The sequence below is a fragment of the Anopheles funestus genome, chromosome X (assembly GCF_943734845.2).
Source record: "Anopheles funestus chromosome X, idAnoFuneDA-416_04, whole genome shotgun sequence".
NCBI lineage: Eukaryota > Metazoa > Arthropoda > Insecta > Diptera > Culicidae > Anopheles > Anopheles funestus.
In genome coordinates this window covers 3508046-3529153 of record NC_064597.1, presented here as the reverse complement: position 1 = coordinate 3529153, position 21108 = coordinate 3508046, and the positions used below count along the sequence as shown (strand labels likewise).

The 21108-nt window shown below is 47.5% G+C and overlaps 3 protein-coding genes across 3 annotated transcripts in view; 1 reads left to right on the top strand and 2 right to left on the bottom strand.

Annotated features, from left to right (window-relative positions):
* LOC125762959 (protein gurken-like) overlaps positions 1-21108 on the bottom strand; it is a 153456-nt gene that overhangs the window by 54376 nt on the left and 77972 nt on the right. The gene's annotated exons all lie outside the window — the stretch shown is intronic.
* On the bottom strand, positions 1351-9055 carry LOC125762421 (sushi, von Willebrand factor type A, EGF and pentraxin domain-containing protein 1-like). The gene is made up of 7 exons (XM_049424493.1): positions 7268-9055; positions 6924-7187; positions 5549-6840; positions 5332-5476; positions 3239-5272; positions 1633-3162; positions 1351-1561 (listed from the first exon to the last, which is right to left on the bottom strand). Exons 1-7 carry the CDS (start codon positions 8712-8714, stop codon positions 1401-1403), a joined length of 6873 nt encoding a protein of 2290 aa, XP_049280450.1. The 5' UTR covers positions 8715-9055; the 3' UTR covers positions 1351-1400.
* LOC125762501 (intraflagellar transport protein 140 homolog) lies at positions 9395-14630 on the top strand. The gene is made up of 5 exons (XM_049424664.1): positions 9395-9833; positions 9907-10280; positions 10351-10572; positions 10645-11621; positions 11685-14630. Exons 1-5 carry the CDS (start codon positions 9687-9689, stop codon positions 14435-14437), a joined length of 4473 nt encoding a protein of 1490 aa, XP_049280621.1. The 5' UTR covers positions 9395-9686; the 3' UTR covers positions 14438-14630.

Sequence of the window (21108 nt, the reverse complement as noted above, 5' to 3'; positions counted from 1 at the left end):
GACAAGAGTAATTAAAATATTTTATGTAGATATTGTAACAAATTCAACAGAGTAGAAAGCAACACAAGTTAAACGCAAAACTATAATGGCAAACCACTGGCTATTTTTGGTACGGGAAGGGCGCGTGGTAAGGTTGATACTAGAGTGAGAAGCTTAAGCAGGTACAACAGGTGTGTTTATTTTATTATCCTCACGCAAGATACGTAATTTGAGCATGCGAACGGTTTTTCAGCCCATAATTGATTTAATGTTTTTTTCTTTTCATCTTTCACAAGCAAAAACCTACATCAGCAATCAATGAGAAAATCTGTCTAAATGTGAGTGATCCATATGAAAATAAGAATTGTTGATTGTTCTGTTACGCGGTAACAAATACAACACGTGAAACGCACTGTTTATGTTATCATATCAAGTGCAAAATGTGAAATAAAAAGAAAATGAAAAAAATGAAAGAGATAAAAAACGAGAAAATAAAAGCGGAAAAAAGGAAAATGAAAGAGAAAGTAAAAGAGAAAGAGAAACAGAGAGAATAGATAGGAAGCAAAGTGTTGGTAAAAACACTCTACAAACTAAATCACAAACCTTTCCTGTTTGCATAAAAAAAGAGGATCTAAAAAGAAACGTAAATAGTACGGTGGCGAGATGCATAAAACAGATAGAAAGAAATATTAATATTCATTGCACCATTTGAAAGACATTTTTATCCATTTCTGTACATAACCATTAAAGAAACCCTTCAGATGCAAGATAACAGAAGAAGAAAAAGCGTAAATCAATAAACAAGCCGGTACTTCCTGAAGAAGCGAGTGAACGCATGTGTTGTAGTTTGCAAAACACAAAAAGCACAAACTCTAACAAACAAGCATTTGGGGGCAGTATTTAGGGGTTTAAAAAAATGTTTCCCCCAAGGAAACGAAGCCACACTTACTACTACAAAAGTCCTCCCCTTTCTGTGGTTAAGTTTCCTCCATCATCCATGAATGATCGGTTACTGTCGATTGATGCCAATTGCGTTGCATTGTTCCGTGTATTGAGCGGATGAAGAATGGAAAAACGGGATTACAACAAAACTACTTGAATTAGTCATCAGCAAATCAGCAAAGAATTAAAGAAGAAGAAGCAAAAAAACCCAAACATATTACAAACTGCGCATTATGCATAGAGAAGCGTGTGTGTGTGCTTTGAACATGAGAATGGATTAAGATGGAAGGGTGATAATACTATAACTGTAGAATAAAATAAAACAAAAACAAAAAAATAACAAACGGAATTAAACGAACAGGTTATTCACTTGAAGAATGTCATCAGGCTTTGTCATTTTAGTGTTGATTTTTTTTTAATTAAAATTCCATTACTATTTCTATTGGATATGGTACTAAATGCACTACTTTTCGGATATACTAGAAACATTCATTGAACGGTGTCCACTGGCCGTTTGACTGACAGATGATAGCAAGAGTATGATCTTTGCAGCGCAATGTAAGTGAGTCACCGTACAGGAACGTATTGCCCGCTATTACATGCCCCATGGCAAGATTTTTCGGTCGTCCACATGAGATGCCTGCGAAGAAAGAGTAGAGTGTAGGGTTAAGTACTCTCAGGAGAATCTTCAAACCACCAGTGAATACATACGCGTGCATCTTGCCAGCATTAGAGTCCAGCGTCCGTTCGGTTGACACTTCACGATAGGATGGCCTTTGAGTGTGTAGCCCGCCTCACACCGATACTCGATCTCATCGTCCACGTAGTACTGCTTATCGAGAGACTCAGGTGCAATCAGCATGTTCGGACGATTTGGTGGATTCTCACATACCGCTCCTTCGCAGAACCCCTCCACAACGTTCCAACGCCCACTGGTATCGCATTCCGTCACACCAGAACCACGCATGCTAAATCCAGCATCACACCCGTACTCGATCCGATCGCCCGGTTCCGCATTCTGTCCACTGTACAGCAACTTCTCGTAACGCCACTCATCCGGATGCCGGTGGATAAGTGTACGAAAGGCAACCATTACCACGTGGCTGTCGATCGGTGGAGTGGGTAGATGACTCAACGGACAACTTTTCGGTGTAGTTGCTGTGGTGGTGGTTGTGGTGGTGGAGGTTGTAATGCTGGAACTCGTCCCAACCGGTACAGCCTCCGCCAGCTCGATGATCTTTTTCAGTGCGGCCGACTCACGGGCATTCCGTTCCTCCAGCAGATGTTGGTACTGCTGGTACACGACCTGTGCCACGTTCTTCAGCAAATGCTTTATCTTCGTGTTGGTGTTTTCCTCCTGCCTAATGTCCACCACCAGCTCATCGTCGTAGTTTAGCTCCCGATCCATCAGTATAATGTCGATAAACTGACAGATAACGAAACGATAGGCATTCTCAAGATGTGCTGGATAGCGCATTGCCGGTGGTATCGGTTCGACCGTACCGTAGAGTATGTAGTGCAGCAAGTTTTCCGGCACAAGTTTGTCGACGGGTTTCGGTTGAACGGTACGCATCAGAAAGCCGAGCAGCTTTACGTCTATGTTGGAAACCCGGGGAGCATCCTTCTGGAGTGTAAACCCGCTCAGATCCGTCCAATTGTTACCGGCAATCGTGCCGGAAGCGGAATAGCAAAACAGTGAAAGTTGTCGTCCAGGAATCGTGGATGGTGTGCAGCCGTGGAACAGGTAGTCTCTTAGATGCTTCCAAAACTGTACATCCGGCCGTCGGTTAACGCGTATGATAAGGTTCGAATGGCTATCGCCCGCAGGTGTTGTTGTCGGTGGTATAGGAACACACTCCGGCAATGGTATATCCCACTGTCCAGTCTCCAGACACGTCAGCAGATTGTCGTCTGTTAGGGCGAACTGTGGTAAACAGCGCACTTCCGCTAGTACGCCCACATCGTAGCTCGGAAGTGAGCGCGTTATTGCACCACGTTCGGTTGCGTATATGATAGGTGCTCTACCGTCATTCTCCTCCAGCACCAATGGTGGACACTTGACGATACTGATACACTCGGGAACGGTACCGGACCAGGTACCTCGTGCAGTACAGTAAAGAATATCTGACCCAGCAATTAGGAACCCTTCGTCACAACCAAAGCGAGCCTCACCACCGTAACTAGTCTTCGATAATATGACGTGACCATTGAGGGGAGCATTCAGTGTACCACAGCGAATTACTTTAGACGAGGGAAAAAAAGAAAGATTCAGATTACCTAACCATCAGCTCTGGAAGGTCTTAGGCAATATACTTACGCTTGCAAAACTGAACACCAGCAGTCCATTGGGAAGTACGTAAACATTCCGCAATGGAGGATCCTATGAGCTCATATCCTTCGTTACACCGAAACCGTGCTCTCATCCCTTCGTACCTCACAGAACCATTCGGTAAGGAATGGTTCCGGGGACAATCGCGACAGAAGCCAGAACTAACAATGCGCACCTGCCCGACCGTTTGCAGTCTTAGATCAAGCCATCTTATCATATTACCACCGTACGGTTCACAGGTGCGATAGAAATGTTTAACCTCACCCGCCTCCAGTGGACGACTCCAGAGATCTACGTACGCCATACGCCCACGGTATGATTCCGTCTCACTAAAGCCACCTCCGAGCACATCTTGCTCCTGGCCGAAAACGTACAGTCCACCAGGTTGAATCGGTACCCCATCGCTCAGATTCCATCCCTCTGCACTTAGCTCCCCATCGAGGTAAAGTGCGTAACGTCCACCAGCACTTGTCCAGCTCACGCACACAAAGTGCCAATCGCCGTCGTTTAGTGACACGTTAGTAACGACGTGTGCTCCGTTCACGTACAGTACCAGTCCACTGTAGTCCGTCAGTGTGAATGCATTGTCCGAATTGGCCGTTGCGTATGAGAGCAGTGTACCGTAGTTGAAATCATCATCCGTACGATACCATCCACACATACCGATCGCTTTCAGCGCATCTTCGCCTTCTATCCTGCGTGCAGGCAACTTAGCGTAAGCATGTACACCACTCCGTGGGAAATCAAACTCAAATGCCGCTGATAGCAACAGATCACACCTACTGCCATGATATCCAGGTGGGCAATGGCAGCGTACGGAGCGATAGCTTTCATCATCATAGTCCTCAGCAGTACTCTCCGTGAGGATACGCAGTTTGACAGGTTCGCAGGTTCCTCCATTACGGCAGTAATGGCGCTGTACTTTGTCGCACGGATTGTCTATCTGTGTGCAATTGTTACCTCGCAATCCTATCGGACAGACGCACATATAACTCATTGAGTAGTCCAAGGATTCGCCCAGTGTCGTACGCTGCGGTTGTTTTTGCTGTGTTTGCAGTACTACCACGAACTTGTCATGGCTGTTGTCGGTATCGTTTGGTCCGTTTAAACAGAGAGCTCCTGCCGGACATGGCAAATAGTCACACGGTTCCAGATGGCATCGACGTCCCGTTTTACCTCGAGGACATGCACAGCTATAACCTTCGTCAACGTTCACGCACACACCCCGGTACTCGCAGGGGTTAGGCGTACAGAAATCCTTGCGCCATTCGCATCGTTCTCCCTCGTAGCCCAGTGGACATTCGCAGAATGGACGACCGTCCGCCTCTACGCAGCTACCACCATTCAGGCAATAGTCCGACCGGCACGGATCGACGTAAAACTCGCACAACGGACCACCGCTATACGGTGGTTCACAGTAGCATACAAAGCCAGCACTACTGTTCGCCGTAACACACCGTCCACCATTGAAACACGGTGCAGAACCGCACGGATTCAGTGCTATTTCACAGTGTTCACCAACATAGTTGTCCTCGCAAACACAACGGTACCCGAGCGGTGAGAAAGGTTCGGTAACGCATCGTCCAAAAGTGCCACACACATTCGAGACGCTCTCGTTACAAAGCTGTCCACCGATCGGGAAACAATCGGACGGTGACTTGGAACCACGCGGCGAACTGTGATTAGACGGGCACGGATGACACTGGGCCCGGTTATACTGCTCCTGATATTGGCCCGGTTCACACAGCCGACAGAACGGCATGAGCGTTTTGTGATACTTGACCGTACCGGCGGCACCACCGTTCGGTTTCGTCTTCTTCAACAGCTTCAACCTGGCAACCGTACCCGGTGGACATTGAGGTTTACATTCGTGAGCATGTTTGGCGTTCAGTTTCCTTGTGGAATGATGCTCCGGGCATTGCTGGCATGCGGTCTGGCCTGTCTGATCATTGTACGAACTAATCGGACAGCTGACGCAGGTATTGATCGTGTAGTTGTGGTACGTACCTCTTGGGCAGTGCACTGCAAACGGGAGCGTTAGAATGGAGCAAGAAATTTGGAGATGTAACATTTTCACTTACCACAAACTAATTTCTTCGAGATACTTCCATTCGCACAGCGGATTTTCTCGTCTAGCTTCAGAACGCTGAGATCTAAGTTGAGCGCACCCAGACGACGCCTCAGCTTCTTCTTTCCGTTGATCTTTTCCAGTTCTTCTTTTATGCGCTACACAAAAAGGGGGGCGAAAAAGACATTAACTTATCCCTGATCCACCAACCAAAGGGATGTTGATCTTACTTTAATATTTTCCGATTGTTTCCCATCAGATCGCCATAGACCAAGTTCCTGCGATACGCGCTTGTAGACGAATATCTTCACCATTGCCCGATCGTTCGCAGGTACTGGATCCGGTGTAGAGTAGCCTTGCGATTCTACACTCCGCTTTACGATACTGTACCGTAAGGATTCATCCGCGTCCGTTTGTGAAGTAGTTTTGCTGTGTACACAGGTCGGTAAGGTTGTCATCAGCGTACAGTCCTCTTGATTGCCACACAGCTCCTCACGCAGTCCGTCATTGAATGCTTCCGACACCTCGTTGATCGCGTCCGTATCGTTACAGAGTGTAGGATCCATTTCGTTATCTAGCCGGATTGTGATGATCTTTTCCACTCCGGTTGAGCTGATTACCTTGCTGCATTCTGGTACATCCATCTGTTCGCCCCACGTTGGTTTGGCACGGTCGCAAACCATACGGATGGTTTCTTCCGGCTGAAGACTAAACATGTAATCTTCTTTGCATCCAATCTCACACCACACGTGTGAGTTGTTGTACGCACAGATCGAGTAACCGTCCCGTGGTTCCGGTATGTCATCGCAGTTGTACTGTCTAACCTGCACAGTCAGCACGCATTCGGCTTTGTTACCGGAAGGATCTACGGCATGATATTGTACCCAATGTTTCCCAGCTGGTAAATATCCAAACGTGACGTTCTGCGTTATGGTAATGTTGCGACCAGCATTATCGTACACAAGTGGTTCCTCCCAGCGGACAAACGTTTCCTGTGGGTTGTTGATATCGCTTACATAGTGAACAGGTCCGTCGAGACAATGTTCGAACACGGGAGGTGTTAAATCGATCACGGTAACGGTAAAGCTACACCGAGCCTTATTCTTGAACGCATCCATCGCGATGTAGCTAAACTCGTGATCACCTAAAGCGAGTCGGATACCTTCCTCCTTGATACCAGGCTTCGACCAGTACGTGTAGTTGTCTCCACTATTATCGAACACGTAAGGTTGTTGCAGCCGGCGCACTATCGCGTACGGATAGTCGTCATCCATCAGCACGGTATAGTTCCCCGGACATTCGATGTACGGTGGAGCTATGTCTATGCACCGTGGGGTCTTCATTTTGCTCCACGTACCCGTCCGTTTGCCACCGCACTGCTTTGTTGAAGGACCACCCTTCATCTCGAACCCAAAGTCACATATAAGCGTACAGTTGGTACCGAAGGCAGACTTGGATTCAGCACAATCTGTTGGATCGTACGTTCCGAATGCTACCTTGGGTAATGCTGGACATAGGATCTCTATTGGAGACAGAGACAGTAACAACAAGTTATAACGGTTAAGGTAAAGAGCTAAAGGATAACTACTGCAGACAGCTACTCACGCTTGCAAGTCGTTTGTAAACCATCCCACTTAGACAGCGGTAAACAGTTTCGGTTGTGTGAACCTTTGAGATAAAATCCTGGCCCACAGGTAAATGAGCACTCGGTGTCGATTGGCATTGCTTCGGTAAAGCGTTCCGATGACATGCTATAGTTTTGGAGAAACGATTTGTTGCGCGGCGTGTAATCATACAGCAGATCGAGATCAGGGTTGCTGCAGACGGTCATACCGTAGTAAGGAATATTCAACGGTGGACATATCTTCACTAATGGTTGAAGAATGAAAACGGAGGAGGTACTGTTAGTTTTTGATTTTGAATTGGAGACAAAGTATTTCTATACTTACTCGTGCACTTTGCCTCTATTCCAGACCATTCGCCGTTTTCCTGGCAGAGACGTATACTGCTCCCCGTCAACTCATACCCCGGACGGCACCGTGTGCCGCAGGCAGCGTTCAGCACCTGACTGCAGGGTTTCGGTTCCATCACAAAGTATCCATTTTCCGGTGCCTGTAACTCGGAACACGTAATCGCCACGCATCGTCCATCTTCGTTCTCCTGATAACCGTGAGGGCAAACGCACTCCTTTTCGGACGTTGCGCCGAGCGTTAGTGTGATGTGACGCGCGTGCGGACACGACTCACATATACCGCCAGCAATCCAGTACGTACCGTTCGGGCACGGATGACAGTCACCGCGCAAACCCGATCCACTAAAACCACGCTGACAGGTACACCGGTAGTGACCGGAGGACGTCAGGCAGGTGCAGGAGGCATGCTCATCACAGCAACCGTATAGTGCTGTACCGTTCGGGTCTCTAAGCTTCATCTTGTCGCATAAGCGATCACAGAGAGATCCATTAGCAACCGGTACGGATGGTCCATGGCGGTAGTCGAGATGTAGCGCTTGTCGGACTAGTGTTTCAAACTGCTCGAAGCTAGACAATAGGTAGCGATGTTCGGTTGACGTTACGATACTTGCCAACTCCTCATCGTTACCGGTTTCGATACCAATCGTGAAGATCTTCACTCCACTGCGCTTCAATCTTTGGGCGATCGGTATCGGACTCTGTCCGTTCGAGTAACCGTCCGTAATGAGAAAGATGATACGTTCCAGACCGTCTGGATGCGTTTCGCTCCGTCTACTGTCGGCAAAAATGTCTTCCGCTTCTTTTAGCGCACCGTAGGTGTACGTGCCACCACCACTATACTCGATACCCGGCAGCTGATAGTTCAGCAACAGACATTTGTTATTGTCGGGCACCGGTCGGGATACTTGGTCGACGTGACGGATCACCTTTTTGCGTGAACTGAATGTAACTACCGCAATGCGGGTACGGTTCATGCTAACGTCAAAGCCCGCGAGAAGTTTCTTCACGAAGCGTAGCTCGCTTTGAAAGTTGCTTGGTCCGACACTCGAGCTCGCATCTATCAGAAATACAATGTCTAGACGTGCGCTACTATTCTTCATGCTGTTTATGTTGTCTTGAAAGCGTGAGTTCGCCAACTCTAACCGTCGAACGGTTGCACTAGTTGTCTGCTGTGGGTGCCGGGATTGATCGGGATCTTGTGTTATTGCACTTGATTCTTGATTGATGTCTTGAGTTGTGCCACCAAGGTCTAGGTCTTGGTACTCCTTTTCCGGTATCGTACTGGCATCTTCATCGTACCAACCAGTAGATGTCTCCGTAAGCTGTTCGGTTGTATCGGACGTTTCTTGACCATTTACTAACAGCAATAGCACTATTATTGCAACACTCAACACCAGACGATACATCACTAATAGCCGTTGCATTTTGAAGGAACGGCACCTAATGCTACTTCCAAGACATTACCTGTACTGGTAAAGAACTGCGTGCTACAACTATACCACGCTTACGAATCGGGGTACAACTTTGCTTTGATCCAGTGCCTTACTTCCTGCTTCCTAATCACCCACGCTCTCATTTTCTTAGCACACGCGTTTAAAAAAGAGTTCTTAACACATCCATGAATGGTTGCTTATCACTGTTCCGAGTGGTACCACACAGTGTTATGCTCTTTTTTCAGACTTCCCGATTCAATGATCATCTGTACAACAAACAAACGATGGAGGAGTGTGTTTCGATGTCGCTTAACAATTCCATTTCATGTGACGCCTATAAACAAAAGAATTAGAAATAGTTGAAAGTGCTATTTGTCTGGAGTATGTGTAAAGAAAAGAAAGAAACTCAGCGTACAGGAAATTTAGAATGATAATGTAATAAGCTTACAAACACCACTTGTTTGTAAGAAACCTTAAAGTACTATTCAAAGTAGACTGATCATTGTTCAAAGTGACATGATCAGTAGGTGATCATTCTAAAAAGTCTGATTTCATTACATTTACATCTGATCTCTATTGTTTTATAGCAAAATTAAAATTTACAAGATATTTTTATAGCGGTTGCAAGGAAATGCGATCTACAGTCTTATAGCACACGAACACGTGTATGTGTATGGGTGAAGGGAGAGAAATGTGTGCAGAAAAGGGTTTTCCTTAACACCAACACACTGACAGTCCGTTTGACAGGTGCAGAACAACGCTACGCAAGCCCTGACCTTGAACGTAGCGTCACCATGGTGATGGTTGTTATGCCCGAAACGTAAACAAATCGCTTACTTCGTGACGACCTGCCAACGAGAAAGGCGCTTTATTGAGATTAGGAGGTTTAGAAGCGGTTTTCCTGTATGAAAACAGTAGAAATTACAGTTTGAAACACTCGAAAGTGAACGCAAAACACTGAGAATGACGCTATATTTCGATACGAAGGTGCAGTTTCTTGACAGTGAGGCGATAAGCACCGTCAGCTCATGGCATCCGGTGGAACCGATATTCGCCGTTGCTTCGTACAGCAATGAACGGGGTGGCTCCGTAACGATATTCGACGATACGGTTAGTAAAGCAGGCTGACAGAGTGTTTTGAAGCTAAATAATGGTTGCATATATCTTAACCACATCTTTGCAGGGTATTCCGCTACGGGATGTCTCATTCCCGGTACATGCCACTTCCCAGGCGACCGTGTTGACGTGGCATCCGGAGCGAAAGATTCTGCTAACCGGGTGGGAAAACGGAGAAATACATGCGTGGTTCGAGGGGAAGCGTGACTTTGCCACGATCAATGGTCCGCACAAGTCACCGATCATGTTGCTGGAGTTTAGTGAGAAGGGTGGCCGCGTCATTACGGCTGATGCGATGGGTGTACTGACGGGGTGGCGCTTTGATGGTCAGTCACAGTTTCTTACTATGTTTAATCACGATCTGCGGGATCCGTTGCTGCATATAACGTTTCGCAAATCGATCCAAAGCGCTAGCAGCAGGGAGTTGACGAATCTGGCGCGGTAAGTAAGAGTTGAGAGCGAGAGGTGACGGAATGCAAAGCAATGAAACGATGCGTATTCATATCCGTAGGGCAGCAGTTGCTGGTGATGAGGCGGCACTCGATCAGTTGACTAGTTGGCGACCGAGAACGGCGGTCCGGAATCTTGCCCATGCCAGTGTACATGACAACTACTGCTTTTACGCGTGCACTCAGGCGGGTATACTGTACTACATCAATCAGACGGGCACGTGCACGGAAATAGTGCGTGGAGACAGTATCCCGATCATGCAGATATTATGGCATCCGAAGCAGTAAGATGCGCTTTTTTTTGTTTGGATATATTTATTTTGTAATTACCGCTTCTGTTCTCCAAAAAACCACAGAGACTCGATCGTGATACTGATGGAGGATATTACGATCGGGCATTACGAGGTGGACACCAACGGACAGATCAGTGAGCTCGATCGGGTGAAGCTGTCGGGCAAGGTGTCCGGTTCGAAGAGTGCGATCACGTGGGTTGCCGGGTGTGCGCTCGCTATCCTCACAGGTGATCTGTCCGTGCGCATCTGGGACATTGAGACGAACGATAACTACGTGCTGTCGATGGAGCTGACGGCTGGGTCGGAGCGGGTGTCAACCGCCGACCGGTTACCGGTGAGTGCCGCCGCACTGGAAGTGTTCACCTGCGTCGCCTACTGTCCGGACACGCAAACGCTCAGTGCCGGTACGAGCCAGGGCAATCTTTATACCTGGCGCCGTGCGGCGGGCCTGTACGGACGTTCGTACACCAGCACAGAAAATCAATGGCAGCTAACGAATGTGACACCGGTGCGGGGAACCATCAAGAGCCTTGTGTGGGGCACTACGGAAGCAAACCGTCCCTGCATGATGGTAAACTGTCTGTCCAGCGTTTTCATCCTCAAGGAGCAATCGTTACTGTCCGCTCACGCACGTGCCGTCTGGGCGACGCAGCGCAAATCGAACGAACTGCTCGTCCGGCATGCAAACGGACGGGAAGTCGTGCTGCACACGGACATATCGATCATCCATCTCGCACTGAACGAGCTGCACGTGGTGGTAACGAATGGACGAACGATTGCCGTGTACCGGATCGAGCAAACCGGTACGATGCGCAGTACAACTGGACGTCTGGGAGCAACCGGCGGAACGTCCAATGAAACCGTCAGTGGAGAGCTGGACACGAATGCGTTGGTTGTTTCATTTGTGGATAGTTTTGCCGTCGAATGTGTTGCTGTTTATCTGTACGAGCAGAGCATTGTGGCACTCGGTGCGGAGCAGGTGAAAATTTACTCGCTGAGCGGTATCGTTCTGCAGGAGATTGTGTTCAACGGGAATGAAGGTAAGTACCATTGTTAGGGCTTATTTCTATACGCGATCTATATCCACGTCGTTTTTATTTTAGGTAAACCGATCGGTGTAGATCTGGTCGGTCCGTATCTGACCGTCTTTACGCTGCACGGTTACATACGGTTGTACGATGTGTCACGGCACGATATCCGGCTATTGCAACCGCCGAAGAATGCGTACGATCTGTTCGAGAAGTTTGGTGAAATCATTATGGCACGTACGAACGCGAATGGTACGTATGTGGCGCTTACGATTGCGAACGAACAGCTCCTTCCGGACGGTAAGCTGTACCTTTGGAATCTGGAAAGCAATGTACTTAGTTGGCGAGAATTTCATGCTCAGGAGCAGAACGGGCGTGTGCGGTGGTTGAAGCAAGGTACGGATGGTACATCATCCAGCACGCACACCTGCTTGCCGGTTGGATTTTTCTGGGACGCTGAAGACGCACGGCTGCTGGCGTGTGAAACGAAACCCTTGCCAAAGCAGCAACAGCCGTCGGTACGGGCGTTTCAACCTGACTCGCAAATACACGTGCTGTTTGTGGATGGGCAGAAATCGGAACTGGCCGAGCTGGAGGTGTTGGAACCGGGTGTCGGCGGAGCGAGTGGGGCGGGTGAACAGCTGGAACTGATTGGGTTGTGCGTGCCGCACCTGATCGTGCTGCGCCGGAACGATATTGCGCGGCTAGCGTTGCGTGACTTTAAAGGGTTGGATGCGTGCGATCTAGCGACGCGCGAAATGGTGCTTAACTTTAGTCTGAATGTTGCGCAGGAAAATATGGACCAAGCGTTCAGCTGCATTCGCTCGCTGCGGTCCGATACGGTGTGGGCAAATTTGGCCCGGCTGTGCGTACAAACGGGCCGGTTGGATGTGGCGAAAGTTTGCCTCGGGCATTTAAGACGTGCCCGGTCGGTGCGGGCATTGCGCCGTGCGACGGAGGACGTAACGCTGGAACCGGAAGCGCGCATCGCCGTGTTGGCCATCGAGCTCGGGATGATGGATGAGGCGGAAGCATTGTACAAACGGTGCGGTCGGTATGATCTGCTGAACAAGCTGTATCAGGCGGCGGGCCGGTTCGAGGAGGCACTGGAGGTGGCGGAACATTTCGATCGGGTTCACCTGCGCAACACGTACCATCGGTACGCGGAGTGGCTGAAGGAGTGTGGCAAGACGCAGAAAGCGATACAGTACTACGAGCGGACGAGCAGCCTGATGCACAACATCAGCCAGCTGCTGATGGATGATCCGGCGGCACTGAAGCAGTACATGCAGGGTACGTCCGATCCGGAGCTGTTGCGGTGGTGGGCCCAGTACGTCGAAAGCAGCGGCGATATGGAGGGTGCGTTCAAGATCTACCAGCGGTCGGGTGATTGGTTCTCGCAGGTACGCATCCTGTGCTTTATCGGGCAGGTTAGCCGTGCGGATGAGATAGCGCGCGGTAGCGGTGATCGGGCCGCCTGCTACCATTTGGGCCGGTACTACGAGAACAGTGGCAAGCTGCAGGAAGCGATCCAGTTTTACACCCGCGCCCAAACTTACGGTAATGCGGTGCGCATCTGCAAGGAGAACGATCTGCCGGACGATCTCTGGACGGTCGCATGTACGGCGCGGGCACGCGATAAAGCATCCGCGGCAGCTTACTTCGAGGAGTCCGGCGACTATCGGCGTGCGGTCGAACTGTACCACCGGGCCGGCATGCTGCACAAAGCGGTCGAGATGGCATTCCGTTCACAGCAGCCGGAATCGCTGCAGGTGATCGCATCCGAGCTGGATGCATCATCCGATCCGGATCTGGTGGCGCGTTGTGCCGATTTTTTCGTTGGCATCGAGCAACCGTACAAGGCGGTACAGTTGCTTGCGAACGCCCGGCAACTGGCACGGGCGCTGGCGGTATGTGCCGAACATCGGGTACCGGTGACGGAAACGCTCGCCGAACTGCTAACCCCAGGGAAGGAGGATCTGCCGGAGGGTGAGCGGGTAGCGTTGCTCTTGCGGTTGGGTGATATCCTCCAGGAGCAGGGTGATTATCATGCGGCAACGAAGAAATTCACCCAGGCGGGTGATCGTGTACGGGCGATGAAAAGTTTGCTCAAGTCCGGCGACACGGATAAGATTATCTTTTTTGCCGGCATGTCCCGCCAGAAGGATGTGTACGTGATGGCGGCGAACTATCTGCAGGCGCTCAACTGGCAGAACGATGCGAAGATCCTGAAGAATATCGTGACGTTCTACACGAAGGGGCAGGCGTACAGTCAGCTGGCGAACTTTTACGCCAACTGTGCACAGGCGGAGATAGACGAGTTCCGGGACTACGATAAGGCACTGAACGCACTGGAGGAGGCTGTGAAGAGTTTGTCGCGTGCCTCACCGTCAGCGAATTCATCACAACCGGCTGCACTGGACGCACTGCAGCTAGCGATGGCTGAGGTGAGACGTGTTATCGAGCTGCAGGATGCGACGGAACGGCGCGAGTACAGCAATGTGATCAAGCTCATAAAGGTACGGCTAGAAGAGCGTCAAGAACCACCGCCTCCGGTACGTGTATGGGATCTACTAGCGCTGCTAGTCGAATGTTTGGTAGCAACCGGGCAACACTCGGAAGCACTATACTACGTCCGCGAGCTGGCAACACGGAAACCCGACTGGTACCATCAAGAACTTCTGGAGAAGGCCGTACTGGATCGTTTGGTGGCGGAAACGGGCGTCAATCTCGAACCGTACGTCAACGTTGCGAAGGTGAAGCGTCCGACAACGGCCACCATCTCCACGATGAGTGACGACGAAGAAATTCAGGAGGTGTTTGAGTAGAACGTTTCTTTATCTATCCTCATTACATACACTCAGCAGTGTACCACTTTTCCGTCCAAGGAGATTAAATTGTTAAGATATTTATATATTTATTTAGAATAGATGCACTTGCTGAACTTGTGAACTGCTTAGACATACAGGCATTAAACATTCTTGCCAGACGAGATAAGAGTGCCCTTTCATGCATACGTTACCAGAATTGGATTTCATTTCTTGTACGTCTTTAATCCGATATTTTAATTACAATTCCTAGAAGAGTGTAGATTTACAGGCCCTTCATCTTCTAAGCGTCTAGTGCTGGTGACAATACAAAGGATTTTCTGTCCACATCATCCATAGGCTTACCGTCTAACTGCTGTACGGTATCTGGCATTAAATGTGTCCTTTCGCCCAGTGGAAATGTGTCCAAATAAAGGTCAAAACCTGTTGCTTGTAGTCCAGTACAGCCAAGTGTCTGGTGTCGCTACATTCGCAAAAGGAGTACAATCGATCCAAACTGACTATGATTCTTAAGATCAGTATCACCTAGCACGTTGTATCATTGTGTGTTTGAAACTATCAACAAATAGCTCGAACCCTCTGGCAACGTTCCGCTCCTGCCCAGCAATTTCGGTCTGAATCCGACAGCTGGTGCGTACTGACGCCTATCGCCGAAAAACACGGAGGAAGAAAGTTACCCGGGCACAACCATCACAAAAACACTTCCAACAAACACGTACATCTTGCCGGGCGCTTTCGTTTGATGTGTGATAATTAAATTTAAACAGTTGTTACTTGTCGAGAATTAACATTCCAGCTGTTTGGAAGGATGGGAAGAGGCTGGGGTTTCCCACGTCTATAGTCTAACAGCTTGGTTGTGCGATGGGGGAATCAGAATGACTGTACAAAAGTTTGGGATTGAGATTTTGGATTTGTGAGCTGTCCAAGGAGAGATAGGGATGGAGGGAGATCACTGAGAAGAAAGTAAGATTACACCCAGAGGCGAAGCACTCGACGAAGCAATTGAATGTACGGACAAGTCCCCAGTACGGGAGTGTTGAGCAAAATAAAAAAAGAACCTAAACTTAATAACTTTCGTTTCCAAATTTACGCCAGAAGTATGCACTAAGGTAGTATGATGCTCATAATTAAATTTCTCCAAACATGATCTTGGTCTATTCATTTTTAACAGCTCGTTTGCTCCTCTAACGAGCCTGCTATCCTGGGAATGGCACCAAATGGCAAGGTGATACTGCTGAGAGTTGCGGTATTTTTGGAGCCCGGCAAAAAGGATGTACACCCTTCACGTTCAGCGTTCACCTTTCAGGTTTGATGTTGTTTGTTTAATCTTCTGCACGGTGCCATATAGATAGATACAGGCCGAGTACGGCATGTGTCTTAAGCATAGCCGGTGTCTCTTTCACCCATATTGCCCACCACACCTCCAGGCGTTGAGGTTTCGGGATACCCGGGTAACCTACCCAAAAGAATCTAGCCCTACGGATGTGACGTCTCTAATCTTGACGCTATATGTGACCGTTTCTTCATGCTACTACGGAGCACTCAACAACCGCACCTGTCTGTGGTTGGCACACGTTTACGGTCCTTTTGTCCTTTCGGACGCACCCGTGCACGTTCCTGAGCAGGCTGGAATGGGATGAGCATCGTACCAACAAACAAACAAAAAAAAAAGACATATAGTAAACTGCTTTTTGATAGAGTAGCATGAAGGTGGACCAAGGCGACAAGGATCTTTCCAGCACCGAAAACCCTCTGACCTCTGGTGACAAATCGGATACGAGCGAGTGAATGTGGAAAATCTGTTTTTATTTGACTAACAGCTTCAAGTTTGCCGTGGATGTGGGACTATGTGTGTAGGTGGATGTGTGTGTGTGTTTTTTTATTATTGTTCTTAGGGTGAGCTTCACCAAAACGTAAGCACAGCGTCACGGTAAAAACTATCTACGGTTCTTTGCTTTGGTGGTTATCCTACTGACAACTTCTGGACATTCGGGCTGTTCGGAGTCCGTCAGTTGCTAACGTTCCCAGCGTTTAGTTCGGGCGTTGCGTTGATGAGCATCCCATATCCCCCCGGAAACCCGGACACAAAAAGCAAAAGCGGAGAAGTGCTTTGGAAAACGTTGCGGTGTTGTTTGTGGTTGTTGCAGGCAACTTTTTAAGTACACCGGGATGGAGGCAGTCGCTAGGTATTAGTAGCCGTAAACTGCCATTATTTGCGTGTTTAGGCCGACATTTCTTAGGTTTGAGTTATATGTGTTTTTACACACCTCCTGCACCAGGTGATGGTTCGCACTAGAGTTGAGTAGGAGTTGGTTAACTATTCTACTCAAACCAAACAAACAAACAAACACACATACATATTATTGCAAATTAGTGAGGCAACACAGGCATGGGAAGAAGTTCCCACCGAGGATTGTAATTTCCAGCGGCCAGAATTTTACCAGCGTGTGCACTCGTTCTCGCTTTCCACGATCGATCCACCGGAGATGCAAAGGCAAAATCATGAAGTTTATGCCGTTAGGTTAGCCGCTTGACGAACCAAGGACTCATAATCGTCGGTCATCTTGCTAGGTAAATAATCCTGCGTGGGCCGTAACGACCGGTCAGGTCTCGTCTTCAGGCCCCACAGAAAGACAGAAGAAATTGAAGTGCAATGAAGTACGTCCTGGTATTATCGTTGCACAATGGTACCAAGAAGTACATCCAAGTGGGCATAATAATGGTTTCATGTTTAATTCTTACTTTAGAGCTCTTTATGGTATCGACTATTTTGCTATAATGAAAGTAAGCGAATTTCTTAAGTAAATAATGTCCGCTAACTAGCACACTGTGCGATAACGCTTCAGTGGTGAATCTGACAAGCAACGAAAGCAAATGGAAGCTTAGTAGTAGTAGCCCCCTGTGGTAGCATCACTTCCGTGTATTGCGGATAACATATGCACCAAGGCATTGTACGTAGCCTACATTCAGGCGGTAATGCGGTACCGACATCTCTAACGTGGATGAACGGGTGTTGTTTTATACATTCCCGGAAAAAGTAATTCCTATTACGACTTAATGAATTCGCCGCTGCACGTGTACGTCTCCCCCCCCCCCCCCCCCCATGCCAAAACCGAACCTTTTGTGGCCGGTGGTGTTTGTAAAGCAAACCATGTTGGGTAAGATTTTTGATTTAATCTGCATCAGCCCGACAAATACATCAGTCGTTAGCCGCAGCGCGTGTATATCGGTTCGGTAGAGTTATTTAGTAGCACGTGTCTATAGACGAAACGATGGTAAGGTGCATGTTGCCATGTCTTCACGTGCATGTACTTCGATCGGGGCTTTCGTCTTAAGCGGCTTATCGAGTGAAGCGTTTTGCGTACTGGAGATGACGTTTTGTCCATCTCTTTTAATCGTTGCGTTTTGTTTTTTTGTTGGATTTTTTTCCTCAAAAAACTCTCTTTATAGGACGGTTAATTGGGAGGTGCAGTTTCCCAAAATAGAAATAAAATACAAAATGAAAAAAGGCACTGTGCACAACTAAGACAAATCGGTTTTGCTCCAAAAATTTTGCTCCGGAGGTAATTCGATGGGCATTGGGCACTTGAGCTAAGTTTCGTCTAATGGTGGCACACACACACACCCAGTTCCCAGGAATCGAAATTGGCTGACCTGGTATGCTAACAAAAAAAAAATGAAGGTTGAAGCACAAAAGCTTGCCGAGCTAAAGTTCGCTTCCTCTTGCAAACCGGGAAACCAAAACTTCGAACGCAATTCCGATACCGAAAAGCATCCTTGAGAGTGCACCCGTTCGCATCAATAGTCAATCGAGTGGGCCTTTCACCCGTTTTTGGGCCAGAGAAAGTTGGACAGTGGATGGTTTTTGCGAGGCAAAACTGGGCAGAAAGATTGGGTTCATTCAAATTCGTTGTGATTGGGTTTTACGGGTGGGTTTTTCATCTAAACTGGGATCGGGGGATGAGGTAGCTGTGGGGGGTGCAAAATGCAGCTTGGTGGAAAACTTTTTCCTCCCCCCTTTGGCTGTGGTCTATGCGTTCGTATCGTTTCAGTGACTGAAAGGATCGATGGATTTTGCTTCCACCAACCGCAACTCCTTTCCCACCGCAGCTAGTAATCAAGGTTCGACCATCGAATGGCTCGATAATGGAATGGCGGGGAACAGCTTTACAGTGGGGGGGGTGTTTGGGTGGAGAAAACGCGGAAAATCGGTAAGCACAAATTAGAAGAAAAAGTAACCCATAAACTAGCGGTGCTGTTGTTTTACCAAATCCGAATAGAATTAAGCACACGGCAAGTCGAACTTTTTCGTTTTGCATGGCGGATTGTTTTTCGTTCTTTCCACGTTTCTTTCGCTTGTTCTGTTCAGCAAAAACGGATAACTGGGAGTACTGGTGGTGGTGAAAGATTTTACCAAACTTTACCTTTTGCAGCTCGAGTGCCACTGTTCCACAGCTGCTATTAAAGGAGCGGTGGGCGAGATAGAGGGAGGAAAGGGCCAGGGCAAAATTTATGCTTGCTTAAAGATGCAGAAAGCTCGACCGATTTGTACCTTAAGTTCGATCCCCACTATTTGTACCATTGCTTCCGTGTAGGTGTGTATGATAATTTCCTGCTTGTCGGAAACAACACTTTCAACATGTTAGAGAGCGTGTCGAGGGGGGGGGAAATGTAACGAAACAGTCATTGCTACCACTATTGACGGAGGCAATTCCCGTACTTGAGCCAGATGGTTCCCGCAAGTATGTTAGGCGAATGGTGTGTGTGTTTATACTTTTTTTTCTTGGTTCCCTTCCTAGTGGTAAACGCAAGAGCGTTTGGAGTTTTGCGAGTATATAACATAGATACTGTCCCTTCATTAGTTCTGCGGTTCTTAACTATACTGTTGCAAACAGGAGGGATTTTTTTAAATTAACAATTTGACAAACAAATGGTCCTTATTCCATTCCGAAAAAATACGGAGGGAGCAACTCGAAATTTTCTATTATGAGCTACTGAGCTCCTATTGACGTTTAAAAGTAGAATATTATGGAAAACCTTCGTCTTTAGGATAATAAGCAGGCATAGAAGTTGAGTAAAGGTTTTTATTTTAAAGGGAAATTGGATGTTAGAATAGGATGTTAGCTACTACCGCTTGCTGCAGGACCCTGTTTGAGAAAATGTAAAATTTTCCTCATTTTTGAGCAATGTAGCAAAAATTTTAAATGTGATATATTTTGATGGGAATTTGTTGCAATAGGTTTCTTTTCACTTAAATAGTGCTTTAAATTAAAAAAAAGTATAAAAAATCAGAAAAAAAATTGAAAAAAAAATTCAACTTGAAAATTTCATAAGGCTTACCCCTTACGATTTTTTTGGGAAATTTTGCAAAAAAAATTAAATTGTTTTATTTTAATGCCAATGTGTTGCAATGAGTTTCTATTCACTCAAATAATGCATGAAATAAAAAAAATAGTGAAAAATAATAAAAAATTCTAAAACTTGAAAAAAAAGGAAATTTTCCTCATTTTTGCACCAAGTTTTGCCTATAACTCGATCGGTATCCAACGGATCGCCAATCTTTAACCTATGATCGATAGATGGCACCAATGGCTACTTTTTCTTCTTGGACGGCCATGCTTTCAGATGTCTGTGCCCGAAGTTATTCGAGGAACCAAGTTCCTTACCCTGTTTGAGAAAATGTAAAATTTTCATCATTTTTGCACCAAGTTTTGCCTATAACTCGGTCGGTATCCAACGGATCGCCAATCTTTAACCTGTGGTCGATAGATGGTACCAATGGCTACATTTTCTTCTTGGACGGTCATGCCCTCAGGTGTCTGTGCCTAAAGCATTCCAGGAAAAACAATAAAATATAGATTTACACAAAAATGCTCAAATAAGCAATCAAATGACTTGGGAAACACTGGAAAAGATTTCACCAGTGCTCAAGCTAGATAGATAGAGAGAAAGAAAGAGAGAAAGAGAGGGAGAAAAAAAAGGAAAATTCTTGTGGTAGTTAGCGTTAAAAGAAAAACTACCAAAACTAACCAAACGAGATATTCACTGAATAGCCATCTGTGCTTTCTTCAATGGGAAGTAAGAGCGGCTTCCTATACTCCCCTCTCCCCCCCCCCCCCTCCCGTATCTCCTTCTCTCGCTTTATCTCACACCAGTATCACCAGTGGCCAAGTGCAAAATTGACTCCTTTCCAGGTGTTTTTGTTTTCCCACTTGCCAAGGAAAAGTTAAGGCTAAGTGAATTGAGATGTGTCATCAGCAAAGGGGGCACATACTATCGCGTCCGTCTCTATCCGTCGAGTCGATGGGTAAAAACTGATCGGCGAACATCCATGGAGGACGGTGTGTATTCTCCCCCCCCCCCCATCATTCCCCCCCTGGGGAAGGGACAGAAGAAGATGGCGCTGGTGTACCAAAACGGCACTGTTACCGCGCTGTTCACCTGACCGAACAAATGGGACTAATGTTTTCACTTTACCTTTAGCGTACCGAAATCTAAACAAAAGATATTTTAAGTCCATTATGTAAATTACGCTTTTCACGCTTGCAGTGTGTACCTTTCGGCACCGGTTCTGCCGTTCCATGCCATTAAGCGGTGTTTTTTGGGGACGGTCCGCTTAAAGGATGTGATGGTGCGCCTGCCAAGCCACGTGTATGTGGCGTATGTGGATT